Source organism: Lonchura striata, chromosome 4A, assembly GCF_050655825.1.
Source record: "Lonchura striata isolate lonStrDom1 chromosome 4A, ASM5065582v1, whole genome shotgun sequence".
Lineage (NCBI taxonomy): Eukaryota > Metazoa > Chordata > Aves > Passeriformes > Estrildidae > Lonchura > Lonchura striata.
The window spans coordinates 17,176,130-17,195,865 of NC_140742.1; the positions used below are offsets into that span (position 1 = coordinate 17,176,130).

General features: G+C 43.6%; 1 protein-coding gene across 5 annotated transcripts in view; it reads right to left on the bottom strand.

The window, feature by feature from the left end:
* Positions 1 to 19,736, bottom strand: part of ZDHHC15 (zDHHC palmitoyltransferase 15) — a 189,200-nt gene that overhangs the window by 20,398 nt on the left and 149,066 nt on the right. For 3 of the 5 annotated variants that reach the window (XM_085571022.1, XM_085571023.1, XM_085571024.1), the window contains 3 exons: positions 9,006 to 9,150; positions 3,035 to 4,832; positions 2,205 to 2,288 (listed from right to left, as the gene is read on the bottom strand). In XM_085571022.1, the coding sequence (XP_085427148.1) occupies positions 2,205 to 2,244 (40 nt within the window). In that variant the 5' untranslated portion in view covers positions 2,245 to 2,288; positions 3,035 to 4,832; positions 9,006 to 9,150. Of the gene's footprint in view, positions 1 to 60; positions 204 to 2,204; positions 2,289 to 3,034; positions 4,833 to 9,005; positions 12,189 to 19,736 lie in introns of those variants that run through there. The other 2 variants (XM_085571025.1, XM_021525273.4) reach the window with 2 other exon arrangements.

Genomic DNA, 19,736 nt, shown 5'->3' on the forward strand with positions numbered 1-19,736 from the left:
GGGGGCCCCGGCGGCGCCGAGGCACGGCCCGGGGCGGGCGGGCCCCGCGGGGGCGCTCACCGAGGCAGAGCTCGCAGACGTATCCGTAGTAGGACCAGAGCAGGAGCAGCGCGATGAGCAGCACGGGCAGCCAGGCGAAGGCGCGGCGGCAGCAGCGCAGCCCCCGCCACAGCGCCATCCCGCCGCCCTCAGCGCCGCGCACTGCGCGCGGCTGCGCGGCCCGGCCCGCGGCCGGCGCGCTCGGTGCGCTCGGCGCTCGGCTGCGCGGCCTGCGCGCGGCGGCGCCCCCTGGCGGGGCGGGCGGGCCGGCTGAGGGAGCCGCGCTGAGGGGAATGCGATGAGGGAGCCGGGCTGGGCTGAGGGAGCCGCGCTGGGGGAGCCGCGCTCCGGCCGCTCTGTCCCCTCACAGCCCGCCCGCCCTGCGAGCTGCTGGGGGCGGCGGGACGTGCTGCTGGCGCTCTGCTCAGCCCTGTGCGGCACACCTGCGGCGCTGTGCACCGCTCCGGGCTCCGCACTCGGCACACCCGGGGCTGCCGCGGTGATGGCGGGGCTGGAGCCTCTCTGAGGGGAAGGCTGAGGGAGCTGGGGCTCAGCAGCCTCGGGAGGAGACGGCTCATCCGTAAATGTCTAAAAGGTGTCAGAGCGTGCAGCAGGCTCTGCTCCGGGGGCACCAGAGAAGCTGATGCTCAGGAGTTTCAGCTGGACGTGAGGAAGAGCTTCCCTGGGCAGCGCCCAGCCTGAGCAGAGAGGCTGTGGGGTCTCCTCCTGGGGATGCCCCGGAGCTGTCTGGCACCATCCTGTGCCCTGTGCCCTGTCCCTGTGCCCTGTCCCTGTGCCCTGTCCCTGTGCCCTGTCCCTGTGCCGGGGCACGGAGCTGGCACCGGGCGGACCCGCTGTGGGGCCGCGGTGCCGCCATCCCGCCCCATCCCGGGATCCCGGAGCGCTGTCCTGTCCCCTGCACAGACAGGAGCTTGGCATTGCCTTCCATTCCCTCAGCACACACCTAGGAGTACGTAAATAAATAAACAAACAAACACACACAAACCTACACGTGAAGATATATGTAATATTCCCTTATTACTATGGAATGCCCATGGGAGGATCAGATTCCAGACAACTCGTGGAACAAAAGGAGTGCCTTCTCCAACGTGGCATTTAATGTACAAAAAAGAGAACAAAAAGAACCCCCTCGCCCCATACTGCTCCACAACCCTCTCTGAATTCTGGTAGGAATCTCCTCATTCCCACTCTCAGTGATTTGAGCTGCAGCTCCGGGTAATTAACTCCTCTCTATCACGTCTGCTAAGGAAATTAGTTTTCTCATCAAGAGAATAATTTATCTGACAGAATGTTCTTCTGACAAACCCCTGGTGTAATTTGTGACACTTTCTGGTCACCGCTTTGTTCCGTAAGGTTTTTTTCCCCTCAGAATTTGTTCTAAAACTTCCTTTAATGGGATCACACTCAGAACTGTGCTGCCTCTACCATCCCTTTTCTCTTTTTGGCTACAGGCACCACATTTGCCTTTCTCCTGCCCAGATCAATGAATTAAGACATCACCCACAAATCCTCAGACCACACCTGTAATTCCATATTTAGTTCTCTCAATATTTTAAGATGGATATGATCTACAACTTCTGGTTTTTTTTCAAAAAATCTGTTCACTACTGAGGTGACAGCTGTCTTAACCTCTTCTCTACCCTGCTCAGGCTTTATAATCAGTATTATCCTCTTCTCCAGGCTACAAAATTCTTCCTTTAATATAAAACCTGAACTTTTTGGTACTTGTTTTAATTTTTTTATGGGTGGTTGAACTTAACCAAGATTTTGGACAGCCCCTGCTGTAGCAAAAGTGCCCTGCAGACAGATTGACACAGATTGGCCTGAGCTGCATGCAACCCTTAACTAGAAATATATATATATATGTGTGTGTGTGTGTGTGTGTGTGTGTGTGTGTGTGTGTGTGTGTGTATATATCTACACACATATGAAAAACCTCCTCCCAGGAGATTCAGGAAGGGGATTTAGAACACATGCACTCCAAGTTTTGAGGATTTAGGAGAAGAAGATGTGAGTGCCCCCTTGCTTTCCCTCCTTCCCCCCAGTGTAAGTGCTGAGGAGGAGTATTCTTGCCAGCAATACATTTTATAATCAGTAAGATTAAAAAAATCACTCTTGTTAGATCACTCCCTGAAGCAACTCACAGAATCTCCTCTCCTGAGACAGATGGGATGAACAGCACATCCATGGGACGTTTTTCCTGATGTTCCTGTGAATGAGGAAGGCACCTTCCCAACACACAGCAAGGGAACAGACGAAAGTGAGCAGACTGTGTCAGATAATGCCTCTGCAAATAAAGTTAAGACTTTTCTTTTTGTTCAACAGCCAGTTTTTCTAGGTGCTCTAAGGCCAACATGGATCATCCTCAGCATTCTTTTTTCCTGGGCTTCCAGGGGACACTAGTTATATAAACATGAGCTCATCTGAGGTAAGATTCCTAAATACAGCTCTTTGAAACAAAACAATCAGGTGACCTTAAATCTTGTGATTCTTAGGATGTGTTGCTGGTAGCTCCCCATTTGAAAAAGCTGGAGTGAGATATAAGTGGGATAAGGCACCTTGTGCCCTTTCCAGAAATCAACACTGCACGTGTTATTCAAAGTAAATATTAAATCTAAATTGACCCTCAGCCAATTGTAAAGGTAGAGAGAAACCTCTCTGGGTGTGCAGCCTGATTGGGCTCCACAGGAACTACAACAGTGGGATTATCCTAACATCCCTATCTTTGAATTTAACCCTGACCATGAACAGTTTCCTGCTAAGACACATTTCCCACAACCTTCAACAGGGACACTTCTGCAGAGTTCAGCAAGCTGTGATTGCAGCCACGGTGTAACTCTGCTGTTCAAAACTGCTGCCACAGACTGCAGAAAAAAACCCAAATCCCAGCAGCTTTAGGGTAATTTAAATAAGGCTCATCATCACTGAGCCTTATTGTTGGGTGATTAAAGAAGGGAAGATGGTGGTGACTCACCAGTGGCACTCTGGGCACCAGGGAACACTCATCCCCAAGAGCTGAAGACCAAGGCTGACAGCAGCTAAGATGGCTTTGGCACTGGTCCAAAACCAGCTAAAATAAATCAGGAAATAGTAGAAATCAGGAAAGAAATGCCAGTTTTTACAACAATTGCATAAAACCCCACATGTACCAATTTCAATGAGATGCTCTTTCCTGTGAGAAAATGCTTTAAAAAAATCACTCATGGTAGAAAATGCTCAATTGTCTTGTCCTGTAAAAAAGCCACAACTGGCAAATGCAGTTTGTCTTTGCAGTGCAGTTACTGTCTGCATTTCAAAATTATATTCTGATTCAAAAACCAAAATTGCACAAGTTACTTCCCGGCTGTTCATTTCCAAATCTTGCTTGAGCTGGTAACGCATGAGCCTTGGAGTTGTGGGGAAAGTCAGCTACAAGCCCTGCAAACTGCAGGGAGCCAAATCTTGGGCACAGCCAACTTTTCAAACGACTCTGAAGCCAGGGCATGTAAAATGAAGGTGTGACCCAATTGTCAGACAAATTTATGTCTGGGTAGGTTACATGTGGATTTGCTTATCAGTGACAGAGATCCAAGAAGATTGATAATCCATGAGCTAAAATGGGAACTAAACCCAACCTTGGCTGGCTCCTGAGCTCCTGCTGAGCTGAAAAAGCTTGTGAGCCCCCGGGCTGGCCCGTTTTGTCCTTTATTGTAGGAAAACACAGCAACCCTCCCTATCTCAATCCCATCTTGGCCTTTCACACACTGTACTTGTAGGTAAGGAGATAAATCTAATCTAAAATGCTCAACGTTATCATACCAGATTTGGGCTTTCTATCAGAATTGCTGCACCCCAGCTCGTGCAGAGGAGCCAGGCAAAGCTTTGCTGGATCATGCACTGAGGATTGGCACTGACCTACGAGCAAGTTGTATTTTTGTTAGAAGCATTAAGAACTCTCTACTATGTGGGATAAGCCACCACATTTACACATTAACACCTTCCCAGAAACCCCAGGAAAAGCTCGTTTTTGTTATTTCAGCAGGATTTTGCAGCTCTGTACTGGGACTCCTGCATTTCACAGGAGTTTGTGCATGCAGACAATGGTCCTACCTTTCCTTTATCTACATAACCCATGGATGCTACCTTGCAGTGGAGAAAGTAAATTAGGAAACTGCTACATGAACATACTCATGTAAATCAGCAGAGCTCTAATGAAGCAGGTGGAGCTTTGTTTGAACATTCAGTTTTCTCTTCAGCTCTCAGACAAAAGTTAGATTTAGAAAATTATCCTCCCATTAATACTAAACCAAAGTGGATTGACTTTTTCCCTTCAGATTTCTCAGCTTTTTTTTTTTTCTTACCCAGAATTACCAGCCCTGCCAAGCTGCACACGGGATGTTGTTTGCTCTTAGTCATCACCTGCATCTGCTCACTCTGATTTCTCATTTGTCCCATCCCCCACTAGAACATTTTATCCTAATTTAATGTGGAAATATGGGCAGGATATATGGAGTGTGCAACAGGGTCTGGCAGCACAGATTGCAATTAAAGCTGTTTAAAATAGCACAAAACTGTTAATTGCCACCGAGTGAAAAATTGGCCATTTGCAGGAGAATTGTTCTCATTATTACACGGTTTGAAAGGATTTGTAAGGATTTAGGGACGCACAGGGAGCCAGTGCTGGCACCATTAGAGGGTGCTGGAGTCCACACAATCCCAATCCACATCCAGTTCCATCCAGCTCCAGAGCTGCTCGTTCTCCTCAGGGACAGCAGAGTCTCAGAAAGACAAATCTGGGGATGAAAAACCATAATCTTGTTTTGTCACATGTATAAGCCTTGCCCAAATATCAACTGAAATATTTCCCCACAGCTATTGTCTTCACAGACTCCACAAAGATCAAAGGTCTGATCAAATGCACTTATAAAGTAGATTTAGGTAAAAAGTGCCATGAAATACCATAAACCTGACATTTCCTATCTTCTAAATTCTTAATTTTTGCACCCTACATAACGTCCTTTAATAACACAGCAGATATAATTTTTTCATGCCTTTTAAAGGTAAAACATTAACACAAATATTCTATAGACCCACAACCAGCCTATCTTAATCATCCCTCCTCTTCTCCTGGGGTGACCAAGTGAATCCTGAGTTTTTCCCACTGACATTTGCTATTTGACATTGGATTAACCACAGTTTTGGCACTGACTGACTCTACTGACCTGTTAGAGAAGTCTTTTTCCTTTCACTCTGTGAAGCAAAAAGGCCTTCCTCACACAGTGTCCTTAGAGAAGGAGAGATATGGAGAGAAACTACATGCAGGGAGGTTCCTCTGTGATGCCCTAAATCTCTCTTTTCAGCCAAAGGTGTCCTTGTCCCACTTGACTCTCTCAAGGGAACGGATGGGATGAATGCTGGGAAAAACCTTGAGTTGCTACAGTGGTTAAAAGCCTTGGAATCACAGATTTTAGGTTGGAAAAGACCTTTAAGGTTGTTGAGTCCCACCAGTCCCAGGTGAATGTGGGTTGCTACTCCTCTGGGGCGACACCACCCTCTGTCCCTGAAATGTCTGTGCACAGAAAACCCCACGAGGGGAACACAAACAAGAGAAAATGCTGCTTTCAGTGGTTTCAATCAGTGCAGCTCTCAAAAAAAAAAAAATACAGGAGCATTTCCAAAGTCCCAGGGCTCCACCAGCCCAGGGCTGCAAAACACTTGCAGGGCTGCAAACCCTGACTTTGGTCCCACAGAAGTGGAAGCAGTGTCTGGTGGAATGACAGAAATCTGGGCTTTTTGACTCAGTTCCTCCATGGATCCCATCTTCCACATCTGTGAGCACTACAGCAGGATACCCAGTGTGTGGTTTCTGAAATAGCTGCCTTCTATAATTAGTTTTTTTAAATCTGTGTATTTTTCAAACACTCTCTGATATCCTTTTTCCCTCACATTAGACTTTTGAAAGCAGATAAACACACTCCCAGCCAATTTGTTATTTCCTTATCTTTTAAAATAACACACTGTGGAGCTTGTAGTCCTCTGAGTGTGGTGAAGCTTCAGAAAAACTTTTTTTTTAATTTAAGTGTAGGCCATCTTTCAAGAATGAGATGTACACAGTAATGTGATTTCTTAGAGTTGAGTTTTAAGCCATAAAAATAAATATGCAGCCTCAGAGATGCAGAAAAGAAAACTACACTTTTGTAACCTCACCACTTTTTGTAAATTGATATTTTCTTTGCAAATCTTGGTTTTCTTTGTACCTGGTGGCCACGATTTCGGAGTTGAACAGCAGTGCTGAGTGCAGCCAGGCAGCATATGCCACGTGTAATTTTTTAATTTCCTGGTAGCAGCAATTCTTACAGGCACAATAGCAGGTTTGTTTATTTTTTGTTCTTCATCAACCCTTTTATTAACATTGTTAGATCTCCTGACTGCACCTGGCTGGGCAGTGACTGAGCATAATGGCATCTTTGCCCTGGGCTCTTGGAGACGCTGCATATGGATGGGGAAGGCAGCAGATAATATGGATGCAAATTTCAAATTACTGGTTTTATCCCCCAGGCACTGAAGGAGGAAAAATCTCAAGGAAATCGGGAGAACAACGTGGCTTGGAGTTTCTACTCAAGGGATGGGCTTGAAAACAGTGCTCGTGGTCCTTGCAGGACTGTCCTTTGCAAAATAATGAAACATGAATGTATTTCAGTGAGGAGAACCTGCACTCTGTGACTGAAAGCCCAGGCCCGAGGCAGCGTAGCACAGAACTGGGCTGACCTGGCAGAGCCTCAGGAAGAGCCAGCACAGGATCAGGACACCAGAAATCCAACCCCATGGTCCTGCTGATGAGCCCCTGGCTCAGAACTCCCTCATTTGGACTAATTAGGGCAACAAGGAGCCATCCTTAATGAACCAAGGGAGGTATTTTCAGCATTTGACTCAAGTTCTTTTGCCTACAGAACCACTCATACAGAAAAAGCAACTGTTTTTTCCTTTTTATGTAATTTTTCCTTATCTTACTGAAGTTTTCTTTTTTTCTTTAAAGGGTTTCACACTGATAACGCCCTCCATGCCCCACAGAACAGAGCTGGTGTGACTCCAGCAGTTCATTGCTCTTCAGCCTCTGGAAGTAAAACACAAACTGAACCTCCTGAGCTGATTTCTCAGGTTTTGCACTTCCCAAGACACAGTCTCCCCTGGAGCAGCAGTGTCCATTCCTTTAGTACAATGATAAATGCTGCAGAAATCTCTCAAACATTCTGCTACTCCTCCATCACCATGAAACAGAAAAAAGCTTTGGCTTTAGGCAGCTTTTTAAAATCAGTGCCATCACTGCTGGCAATGGATTTTCTTACTCCTTTTTTAACAGATCCATGCCCATCTCCTGGAGGATGCTCCACTCTCATTCACATCTGAGGTTTCTTCCAAGCTTTAGAAGCTGTGTCATTCTGGTAATCAGTTTGAAGAGAGAATTAATTAAATTGGATTGCTAGAATGAATTCCACAATACCCTGGGAAGTCTGATATTTGTAATCAACTATGGAACTGTTGCTAGGACACTGGAATTGTTGATTTTTTGGAAAAAAGATCTATTCAAATATTTGCCTGTCTAAAGCTATGGATCCAAGATACACAAAAGTTTAGCTGGTCCTGTGAACAATTTTTTATTGCTTTCATTTATAATATATTCACTCCTGACTCAGAAAACATATGGAAAAGCCCACAAGAATCTACTACTACATGTGTAAGATATACTTCTAAAGAGAAACAAATTATAGCTGATGAATTGTTAATTCCATGACCTTTTCCCTCTCTGCCCTATCTAAGCAGCAAGGACACACAAAAGACAATATCTATTAACAATGTTAGATTTAGTTTGCACATCTGAAGTCACACATCAGCATAAGAAGATTTATAACATTGACATATAAAGGACTTGGTGATGGAGCTTGTAGCACCTTAACCAGAACAACTGCACCAAAGTTCAGGGTTTTACTCTCAGTTTTACCAAGTTCCTTCTCTCAGTTTCCTACCTGCAGCCCCATGAAAAACCCTGAGCAGTTCTACTCTCTCTCCAGAGCTCAACCTCAATCATTTTCAGAAAGTTTTCTCATCCTTAGTTGTCATTTAGCCAAGTCAGTATTGTTTAATCCTTTAATCTCTTGTCAATCATGACAATCTTGCCCTGTTTTTCTTTGCATGATGTTCAACCACCCCAGCAGTGAGAGTCAGAGCCCAGCATGATTTTGGTGCACACAGGGAAACATTTTCTAGTGGGAATCACCTCAGAATGTGTTTCTCAACTGTGCTTAGCAAACACTTTGTTGTTCTGTCCATAGTATTCCAATGGATGAATTGTTTCTTTTACTACATTTTAGAGATAACATCCATTTTCTTCATTATTATTTTATCTTCAGTTCCAATAAATTTTCTTTGCTTTCATTGTCTGATAGAGACTTTGGGGTAGAGAAACATAAGGTGTAGAGAAATCCACAATCGATGAGGTGCAAATCAGAAGATTCCAAAGTAATCAAAAGAAAAGACCACATTATCCACATGGCTTTATTTCTAAACTTATTTTTAGCTGTAAGAAAGTTGGTGAAAATTAGTTGCACAGAAAGTTTTTAATTTAATTCTTCACCTCTGTTTATTCATCACTTTTTCTCCCCAGTTCTTATTCTATTAATGAGATACTAAAGAAGATTTGGTGAGTATTGTGTAATTTAAATTGTTCTCTAGTTCTAGGACATATTTTTTCTCTTCTGAGCTACCATGGGATCTGTCTTAGCTTCAGCAAATTCTATTCACTGTGATACAACTGAGTCCATCAGCGATGAATGTTTTGTTCTCATTGTTACGAATCTCCAGTAAATCCATTTCACACAAAACTAGGACACTTTCATATTGTCACTTTTAGCCTTCAATGTACAAAAAGATATAATAATAGTGCAGTGGCTACTGCTGGTCAAACCCACCTTTGACAGCCCACGTCCCTTTTCTCTTGCCTTACACGAGCTCCATCTCCTCTAAACTGTGACTGCAAGGGATGTGATGGGTGTTGGGAAGGACGGCTGATGACCCTGAGAAAAATGCAGCTTATTTTCAATTGTCCATTCTAATCTGTGGGAAAAACAAAATAATTTTCTAGAAATGCTGTGTGAAAAAAACAAGTTTTGGCCCCAAATATTCAGAACATAATCTAAGCACTCGTTTCACTCTTCCCTCTCAGCACCGATGAGCCCCCAGAGTGCTCATAAATATTGGCAGAGCAAAGGAGGCAGGGTTTTGCCAGCTTTTTTCCTGCTGAATTGTAGTTAGTGTTTTTAACATAGCAATACATAACAACGCCCTTAATGCTGTTCCTTGGAACTTCAGCCTGAAATTCTGTTTCAACTCACTGAGGTCCTAGGACATGGAGATCAGCTGGAGATATTGCTGCCAAAAAATAGTTAATGCATGTGCTGGTAGACCCCAGGAAGGGGGGCCTCTGCATTTAAACAGCTGCTCTTCAACTGGAGCAGGAGGAGAGGAAAAAAAAGAGGTTTTGCACTTTCCAGTTTTATTCCCTTTTGTTCCACATACATCAGTGAGATTTGCATTTAAATGTAGAGTTCAAGGTACTAGAATTCTAAAATTCCCATAAACCCAGTTTTTGTGTCTGTGCCAGGCTCTGTTCAGACTGAGATGTACATGGAAGAATGTAGCTGACACACACTGCAGACACATCCTCCTAAGGCATCACAGAAGGTTTGCTTTCAATAATTAATTTGTGGCCAGTTCATTATTACATTGAAATCCAAAATGTCATTTCAGCTTGACTGATTTTTACCTGTCTGGACCCTTTCCAGATTAACACTAGGGTTATTGAAAGAGAAGCCCTGTGAGTGAAGAAATGAGATGGAAGTGGAGATACAGAACTTATTTGTCACTACAGGACATGAGAAAACATGACACATGCTGCTGCTATTGTAAAGGTAAAGAAAGGGAAGTTTATTTTCTGACTCTAGCATTTATAGTTTTCCAAAGGTGACAGTGGATTGGAGGGTGAAAGTGCCACCTCTCCAACAACACTGGACAAACTACTAGTCCATCAAATTTCTCTGCCTCTATGGAGGAATGCAAAAACAATAAGTTATTTTCAGAAAGTGTGTGAGAAAGTTTGCTACAAGAATGTAAAGTCAGAAGGCTTTAGAAAATATTAAAAAATCAGGATGACACTTATTTTATCCCCATGGTTATATCAGTCCAAACTCCTGATCTTCTGAACCCCTGATCTCCTTCCCAGCCATCAGTTTTACTTGTCAAGTCTGTTCCTGACATTTGTAGCAGGGCACAGTTTGCTTCCTTACACTTTCTGCTAGGACCCCACTTATTTTGGGATACCTGGAGAGAACAGAGGCTGTGGCTGCACTGCACCACAGATGACAGCTGGATCCTGAGCACACCAAGTGGAAGTTTGTGAGATGCTGGCTGCTATAGAAATGGCACAAATCCCAGCCCAGACCTGGATCCCCAGCACATCAAATCACATTGTGCATGTTTAAAGCACTGGACTTCTCAGGCTTGCTGTGTTGTTCAGGACCACAGCCCACACATGGAATATTATCCTGTTTTTCACCCTTCTAGTTTGGTTGAAGTTCTTTCTCCTAACAAAACTTTTTCATCCCAAATTGAAACCATGGCTAGTGCAGCCTTCTGAACCTCTAATGAGATGTGGCTGTGGGAATCCTCAAGACCAGTGAGTTTGAATCTTAAAACATATTTGTGTTTATGTAGAGGAAATATGAGAAAGCATATTTTGACTAATGGCATCACCCTAGAGAGAAACACACTTGTTATAAATATGTTCCATTGCAGTTGCTGGAAATCTAACAAAATTGCCATAAACAGGACTTACATCAATGTTTCTGCTTGACCTTTCTGGGAGAATAAAAGTACCTTCTGGGAATGCAAAACAAATGAATTTTTTGGAAACAAAATGAGTAACACAGCCCTTCCTCTTTATAAAATGGAGCCCTGATATAGCTGCTGCTTAGTAACAGCTCCTCCAAACGATCCATAAAACACCAGATGTAAAGGTGCGCACGTGTGCGGCTCCACTCCAGGCTCTGATGCAAAACTCAGAAACACTCACGCTGAGGGCAGAAGAATTGGAGATTTTAGATGAATAGCAGTTTCCAAATGAGAACCATACCCTTCCAGCCATGGACAAGCTGTACAATCACCTCCCCTGACGTGGTTTCTGCTGGGTGATGTGGTGGAGCTGTGATAGCTGTTGCATCTCATCTCCCAGTTAGCTCTCTTCTGCATTTTCCCCTTAGGGAAAAGATGTCCTGTCTGGCACTGAAAACCTGCTAGAAACAGTGTGATAAAAACCCACACGTTTAGAGAATGTGGTTAACCTACAAAAACAACTATCAGCACCAGAAAAATCAAATATATGTAATAGGACCAGACGGATACCAAGATACTTAATGCAAATAATAGTCAGTGTTTCTGCCCATAATTAAATATCACAGATAAATGTAAATGCAGAACTGAACTAGCAGTAAGAAAATTGCACTTTTCCCCTTCAGGCATTATTCCAAATAACATGTTAAATTGAATTAATTATCATGATCCATAGAATCCTGAGTTGGAAGGGACCCACAAGGATTATTGAGTCCAGCCCCTGGGATCCAAATTAAAGTACTTTATAATACCTTATACAAATAGCTAAAAAGACTCTTTAGCACTGCTACCAAATCCCATTTCTTATACCCATTCCTAGGAGCAGATGCAGAATATCCATGTAAGGAATGCCATTAGCCTACAAGTGTAACAAAGCTCTTGGATTCCTCATCTCTGTAGCCAGTGGCCACTGAAGCAGTTTGGTCCCTTCCTCAACTGCTCTCGTTGATGAAATAAGAAACTTGAATCTTTTTTTTGCAACATAAAGTCCCTCATACAGTTTCTTCTAAAGAAAAGAAATAATTTAAACCCAATGATGCATCACAAAAAAAAAAAAAAATTATACTGAGATCACCACATTTGTCTTGCAGAGCCTGACAAAGCAAAACGAGCAACTCCCAGCCCCACTCCCAGGGCATCCTGAGCAGATCCTGCTCTGGCAGGGCAGGTTTGCAGCCAGCCCAGGGCATCCTGAGCAGATCCTGCTCTGGCAGGGCAGGTTTGCAGCCAGCCCAGGGCATCCTGAGCAGATCCTGCTCTGGCAGGGCAGGTTTGCAGCCAGCCCAGAGCCTGCCAGCCACAGCACAGCTCCAGTGCAGCTCTACCTTGGCTCTTCCTTGGTGCCTGCTGTCCACTGCAGCAGGCAGAGCCAAAGGTGACTCTCTCTCACCCCCTGCACAGCAAAGTCCCATCCTTGACACAAGCCATGCCTGGTGAGGGGGGTTTAAATCAGCTTGTGCAACCCCTACCCAACACACGCTGTTCAGATTTTCCAAAGCCATCAGTAGATAGAGTCATTCCTGCTCACCCCATCCTAGAGCTCTCCCCTCTCCTTCCTCTCTCTCTGCACATCCACATGTTAAAATTAAATGGGTCTTAACAGGTCCATAAGTGGGATATACCCAAGTGTTTCCAATTTACCCTCAGTGAACTTGAATGGAAAACATTTGAAAATGAAATTCTGGGTGAAATCTCACAGCATTGCTGCAACATATGGAGCCAATTTCAAATAGCACTTTGATAATGTCATGATCTGTTAGAAAGTGTTCACCTTATACCAAAGCTATTACAAACTCAGTTGCCTCACTCAGAGTATCTTCATCTTATGATCCATAAGAAAGCTATTTAGTGGATTGTGAAATATGAACTTCGGCCAGAGCTAATTTAAGAGAGATCGTTACACTAGTGATGGTGCAGCTTGTTTCTTCTGTGAGTTTTATATTATTCAACTGTTCACAGCTAGTAAATTCACATCTAATAAGCTGCAAAAGTTATCAGATGAAGCACAGCCCATTGTAATCCCCACATGAAGCAAATAACTGATAAAAAAATTAGTTCCAGCATGTGTAACAAATATTTTTGCAAACAACATCTGATAAAGGAATTGGCTTTATTAGCAGCTAACTCATTCACACAATGGAGAAAATGAAAAATGTGTTCTATCTCTACAGGCCACAGCATTTCTCAAGTGCTGATGAAGAAAAAAAATAGACTTAACTGGAAACAAAAGCACAAATAGCCCACATCTCCTGGCAGGCACAGATCTTGGCACTGGGAATGCAGTGGTGGGAATATACTGAAATAGAAGGGCTTTGCAGGATGTAAGGCACAGGCAAAAAGGCATTTGTGTAATGACAACCTTGTCAAAGAAAGTAATAAATTTACACCCCACTTTTTGAGACAAAGTATGAGCCAGTGACTCCCACCACGAGTCCAAGTGACTCCTGGTTCTGTCCAAGGGCTGGCCCAGCAGCCAGGGCAGACATAAACACAGATCTGTGCTGGGCTGTCCCCTCTGGCCGGGGCAGGGAGGGTGGTGTGGAGCTGGGACTTGCCTGTGCTCCTAGCAGATCCTCCAGTGTGTAAACAGCTCTTCAGAGCCTCTTCAGAGACCCCACAGGAGCAAACAGCAACAAACAGGAGTTTACCCAGAGGTCCTGGTACCATGCACCAGGAAGGATGCTCAAGGATGGGTCTGAGAAAGATGAAACCTTTCAGAAGAGTAGAGCGTCCAGCAGTTGTCTGAGGCTAAACGTGTATTAGAGACATCCACCATGTGCAGGGGTTGCTCCAAGCACTGAGCAGATTCAGGGAAAGACACCAGGTATGTGTAGAACCAGGTGAATGTGCTGAGAATGAGCACTGAACTATCAGTGCTGAGTCCTGGGAACTTCACTCAGTTTTTCTCTTGCATTCACAAACTTTCACTATTGCTAAGGGCAGTTGGAATAAGAACGAAGAAAGGTATTCCTAGTTTTAACCCTCAAAAAATTAGAGTTAAGCCTTGTACTAGGGACAGCCTCAAACAACAGAGATGGCAGAAATTGTGTTCAGACTTTCTTTCCCCTTCTCTAAGTCAGTCCTCAGCCTGCAGCAAGGCCAGAGGTTTCTCAGGTATCAGCAGGAGCAGCCTCTTTGCCTCTGCTCCTTCACTCCAGCAGCAATTCCTCTGCCTCTGAAGTCTGTCAGCTTTTCTTGCCAAAGAGAAAGGAATGAAAAAAGCATTCAAAGAAAAAGAAAAACAGAGAGATCCCAAGCCTCATGTGTGACATAAAGCAAACAATTCACATGATCTTTATTTTTGTAACCCTCGTCCTCCTCTCACCCTCATGCCTGTTGTTATCACTCACCATGTTATTGTTATTACTTCAAATTTGTTTTTAAAAGTGCCTATCCAGTGCTGGAGGTGCCTGAATACACACTGAAAATATACAAAACATATGTCCAACTTAGACCCTGTGATCCCTGAGGAAGGGCTGGTATCCCTGCAGTGCACTCAGCACACTTATGGCATGAACAAATTATGAACAATAATAATAAAGAATAACTTGTGCCTATTTATCTGTTTGGTCTATGAAACTGATCTGTCAGTGACCCTGAAAACTCTCGGTGACACACACTGTGGTGGAGTTAAAACCAAGTTGCTCTTTCCATTAATTTTTTTCCATAAGCTTGAGTCAAAATCCCAGGGTAGGTGACACAGGGCGACCCTCCTGCTTTTGATGTGAATGGGAAAGGATTTGTCTTTTTATATCAAAGCTAGCTGGGAAGAGGAGGTGGGTGGCCATGAAAGGGAAAAGCCATGAAATTATCTCCATTGGTTTATAAGAAACAGCCATTCAATGGGATTTTGGGAGGGGGAAACCTTGTGAAAAATGTGCTGGTGTGATTCCTCTGGAGGCCGGCACATCTGAGCCAGGGCTGGGATGGAGCAGGGGGGGCAGGAGAAGTTCTTCCCTTAATTGAGAACACACTTGTTTGCAGAGTTCAATGTCAGGAACTCCAACATTGTTTTGAAAAGACAGAGCACTGTGTAGGTGTCGGAATTCAGAGGAGGCAGAACAAAACCGGGTGGAAAAAGGCAGCTGTGATGATTTAAGTCTCCAAACACCTTCAGCCGGGTCCTTTCCTGTGCCCCACCAACCGGTCCTGGCTCTTGGCTGGGCTGGGAGGGACAACCCCGGCTCCTCCTGGCCTCCTCCAGCACCTTCCTCCTCCTGCAGCCTCCTCCTGCCCCTGGGTCCCACAGCCCCTTCCCACAGCAGAGCACAAACCCAGCACAGGCAGCCCTGAAAACCAAAAAGCCCCTTACAAATCCAGGTAGTTTTCATTACTAGGACAACGTTTTGGACATTACTAGAAGAACATTGGTGGGAATCCTGTCAAAAGACTGAATGTACGGAGAGGGCTGAAGGCAATTATCATCCTCACACGTTTCACAGCTCGGTTGCTGCTGCTGTTCTGGTGCAATGACAGCTTTGGGTTCCTGCTTTTGAATTTAATAAGGTAGCTCTGCAGAACTCAGATTAAATTTACCTAAATATCACCCTTATCTACTAGATGTCTTTTTAAATGAATTGCAACATGTGAACCAAGTAAAACAGTGCAATAAATGAGATTTCTACTCAAAGGTTGTAATATTCCTAGTCCTAATCAATAAACTAACTGACCTAAGTCAAGGTATTGAACTAGGATTAGCTGTAAACACATGATTGTTATTGAAAGCCAATTATACTGCTCAGGTATGGCTGAACCAACTGAACTGGTGCTGTGTATAATTATGATAAAAATACTCTGTCATTTTTCTATATCTATAATTCTATCATTTCCCCCCCAAAATATGTCATTTTACCTGTTCAACAGTTACTTTCTCTTTACAGAAAGTAAACTCTCTTTTGTCATAGCTGGCAGCAGATCAATGATATAAAACTTGTTACTTAGAGAGAGACAAGCAGGTACCATTGTGAAAGAGGATAAAAGGCACAAGGCAGACAGCCAGGATCAGGCTGATGTGATGTATTCTTGTTCCTCAGTCTCTTTATCTCATCTTTTATGTCTTGGCTACCCTGAGTAAGAAATGTGGTTCTTCCTTCCCATCATTGTACAGTTGCACTTCTATTTTATCAGAGGAATTCAGCCAGAAGAGAGAAAATAGGAAGGAGAACATTCTGCCTGTGAAGATATTAGCAGAGTTTTACATAATAAATTAAATGACTGAAGCTCCTACAAGTCTCAGCTGGCATAAGCAGCAGAATACCAAAGGCTCAGGGACAGACCATTTTCTGTACAACACTGAAGGACAAAAGGCATCAATCTCTGTGCTTTAATCACACTATGGGGATCCCAGCAGGTGCCTGGAGCTGGGTCATGAACCAGCACCTCTGGCTTCAGCACATCCTCTGATCTCTTCTTGCCAACCCAAGACACCAAACCCCACTTTCATTTAATTATTATAACAACACTAATGTGAATCTTAAAATTCACAGGAAGACTTCCTTTTTTTGCTTTAGCTGAAATGTTGTTATGCAGGAAGGGGAAATTCTGTGGTACCCAAAGACATGTTACAACTAGTTCTCACTTAATGTCATCGAGATATTTAGAAATAAAAATCAGTATCACAGATTTCTGACATAAATATTCATTTATCTAAATAGTTGGGAGAAAAGGCTGGGTTATTTAGTCAAATGCAGCTTCTGGAATTGGCTTGTGGGCTGGTTTGGCTTGGAATCGAATTTGTTTTTCAGATTTAAAAACCCTCTAACTTTCAGTCCAAAAGCTGACATGTTTGCCCATCTCTTACAACCACTAATTTATGTTTTATCGGTTAAAGAGCCAGAGTGTAAACAAGTTCAATGATTTTTTTAGTTTGAATTTAAAACAGAAAACATCTCACAATGTTTTTGTAGGCAACTCAGTAATTTTTAGCCTAACTGCTCGTTTCAAACAATGCATTCACGTAATGGAAAAAATAGGAAGAGCTCACATTTATGCCTAATCTGATTGCAAACCCTCTTGTTGTGCTCAGATACAACAACCAGATAGAGGTGTTGCTCCACTGACATTTCTGAGGAGGTTATCAGTGTAACCAGGCTGTGGAGAGAGGGGTTGAAGTCAAGAAACTTCATCCAAACTTGTGGTATTTCAGCTCTGAATTTCTCATCCCCTTAGGGGTGAGGCTGAAGGATATGGAATCTGGATCTAGTTCTCAATTTTGTGGCTTGGTCTTTTTTCCAGTTCCCGCAGAAACATGTTCATCAAGATCTCCTGACATTTCTCTGCATTTTTTTCTTCCTTTCAATGATAATTTGAAGCAAGCCCTGCCCTTTCCCCCATAACATTATGCTTTTTACATCCCTGCAGCATGTAAACACTAAAAAATGCAAGCATAGCAACTCAGCAAAATACATGGAAACAAATGTTAGCAGAACAGCCTTTTTCCACGATTTTATAGGAGTTCCACAGAGCTGGGATTGCACACACAAACCAGAGCAGAGTTACACATAAACCAGAGTTCCTGTCCTGGTGAACAAAACCTCTGTGGTTCTGTGCACTGAGAGTATTGGGTAGGAGATTTCAGTGCTGTCCCACTAATGAATCATCCTGCAACAGTGGGTCTGTGTGCAATGCTAATTATGGTGATTACAGAAGTCAATGCCTTGAGAATGTGGGTAAAAGCTTCATGAAAATGGGTAGTTTGACTCCTAAAAAATTACCAGTCCTTTAAAAATTGCTCCAATAAAAGGAAAATGTGGACAAAAAAAATAGGCTCCCTTCCAAAAGATGGAATCAAAGGCTTGATACCTTTTATCATTGTTTCATCATAGCTAATAAAACTTCCGTAATTACCCGAGGACACTGAAGCCTTTTATCTGTGATGAGTGACACAGCGTTGTGTGTCTGCAGTCAGAAAGGTAAATACAATACATGCCTGTGACAGCATTCGGGAAACAAAAATAAACAGAGATCCACTTACATATGAATACTGGCATAATCCTGAAACTATAATTTCCCCTTCCAAGCCCTGCACCTTCCCAACCACCAAAACCACCATTGAGCCTTCCACTTCAGCTGCTACCCAAGCTCCTGCAGAAAGCACCCTCCAAAATCCCTTTTTTTGTGTGTGTTTAATCACTAAAGTAGCCTCATCATTTAATCAAAAGCTTCTGCTTTAATCAGTGATCACCTTCCACTCCAGGCTCACAAGAACAGAGAGCATTCCTCTGTAACAGCCTCCCTCCTGAAAAATGAGGGATTGTGTAGACACTGAAGGCTGAAATTCTCCCAATTTGCCCCAAGGGATGCCAAGTGCAGCTCAGACAAGTACAAAGGGAACCTGTTCTTGCTGCTTTTCAACTGTGGCCCTACTTAAATTGCCCCGGGGGTTTCACATTTCATTCTCCTAAGGTTACTGTCTCAGGCTTTTCTGTAGAAAACATTAAGGATATAGGCCTTGCTTTAAACCAATTTCCCTGGGAATAAGACTGGGCTCATAATCTTACAGTAACAACTCACATGTTTGGTATTGTCCCTTTTCCCCTGCATGAATCACACAGCCAGGTCTTTTTAGAAAGAGCTCCTAATTTAATTTATTGAGATATATATGCACACATAAACACACACGTACCCATGGAATGGAAAGAAGGTAGAATCAAATAAAAACAGCACTTCATACTGCACAAAGTCTTATAATCTAAAAATTTCATGTTATTCTTAGACTTTTCATTAAAATTCTTGCCACAATCTTCGAAGGCACAAGCCAGTAACAGATCTTATGCAGGAGGATCATTTGATCCACTGTTGAAATGCTGCCACTTCAGAGTGGAACAGAGCATCTGGTTTACACATTAGAATAGCTGGGGACATTAAATGAAGGTTCTTATAACCACCTGAAGCAGTAAAGGAAAATGTAGGTAAAAGTCATTTTAATTAGCTGAATCCCTCCAGCAAGAGCCCTGGGAACACCAGTGGATAAAGCTCTACTGCTGATGTTTTGACTCTTCTGACAAGCCCTGAAATCATTTCAATTTGCCTCTCAAAGATCTTCTCACCCAGTTCAGCTGAAGACCAAATCTCCTGAGGCTGCAGAACCGTGCCAGGTGTAGGGAAGGACAAGTGACAGCAGTGTTGGCCATAGTGGCTGCCACTGGAGCTGAGCTGGACCCCGTGTGTGGCTCAGGGACACCACAGCCTTCCTTATTCTGATGCTTTTTCAAAGGAAAATTAAGAATTTGAGAGACAGAAAAGGAGAGAAAACTGATTTTCAAAGGTGGGCAGGGTGCAGACTTTTGTTTCCTTCCTTGCCCTCCTCTGCTTTGACAAACCCAACCTCTCCCCCCCTGAATTATAATGATCCCAAACAGATCCCATAACTCCAGTTGGAAAAGGCTGCTGTTCTCAGCATGGGAGAAGATGAATTAAAAATGACACCCCAGCCTGCTCTGTCAGCACACAGAGATGATAAATCCTGGCTGGGGTGATCCGAGACATTTCATACAGTCTCCAGCAAATTCAGCTGCATCCCTGGGCCCTCACTGGCACTTGCAATGTGTCCCAAGCAAATAAATTGAATATTGCCAGCACGGCCTCTCACCCAGCAGATGTGCAGCTCTCACTGCTGCTGCAGATACAATATAATCCATGTGCAGGGGATGACTACAATTTAATTTGCACCAGTTGTAGCACAGAAATCTAAGCCACCACACAGAGCTGAAATCATGGGATGGTGCCATCTGTATGTAATTGTCAGGGTTACGTTT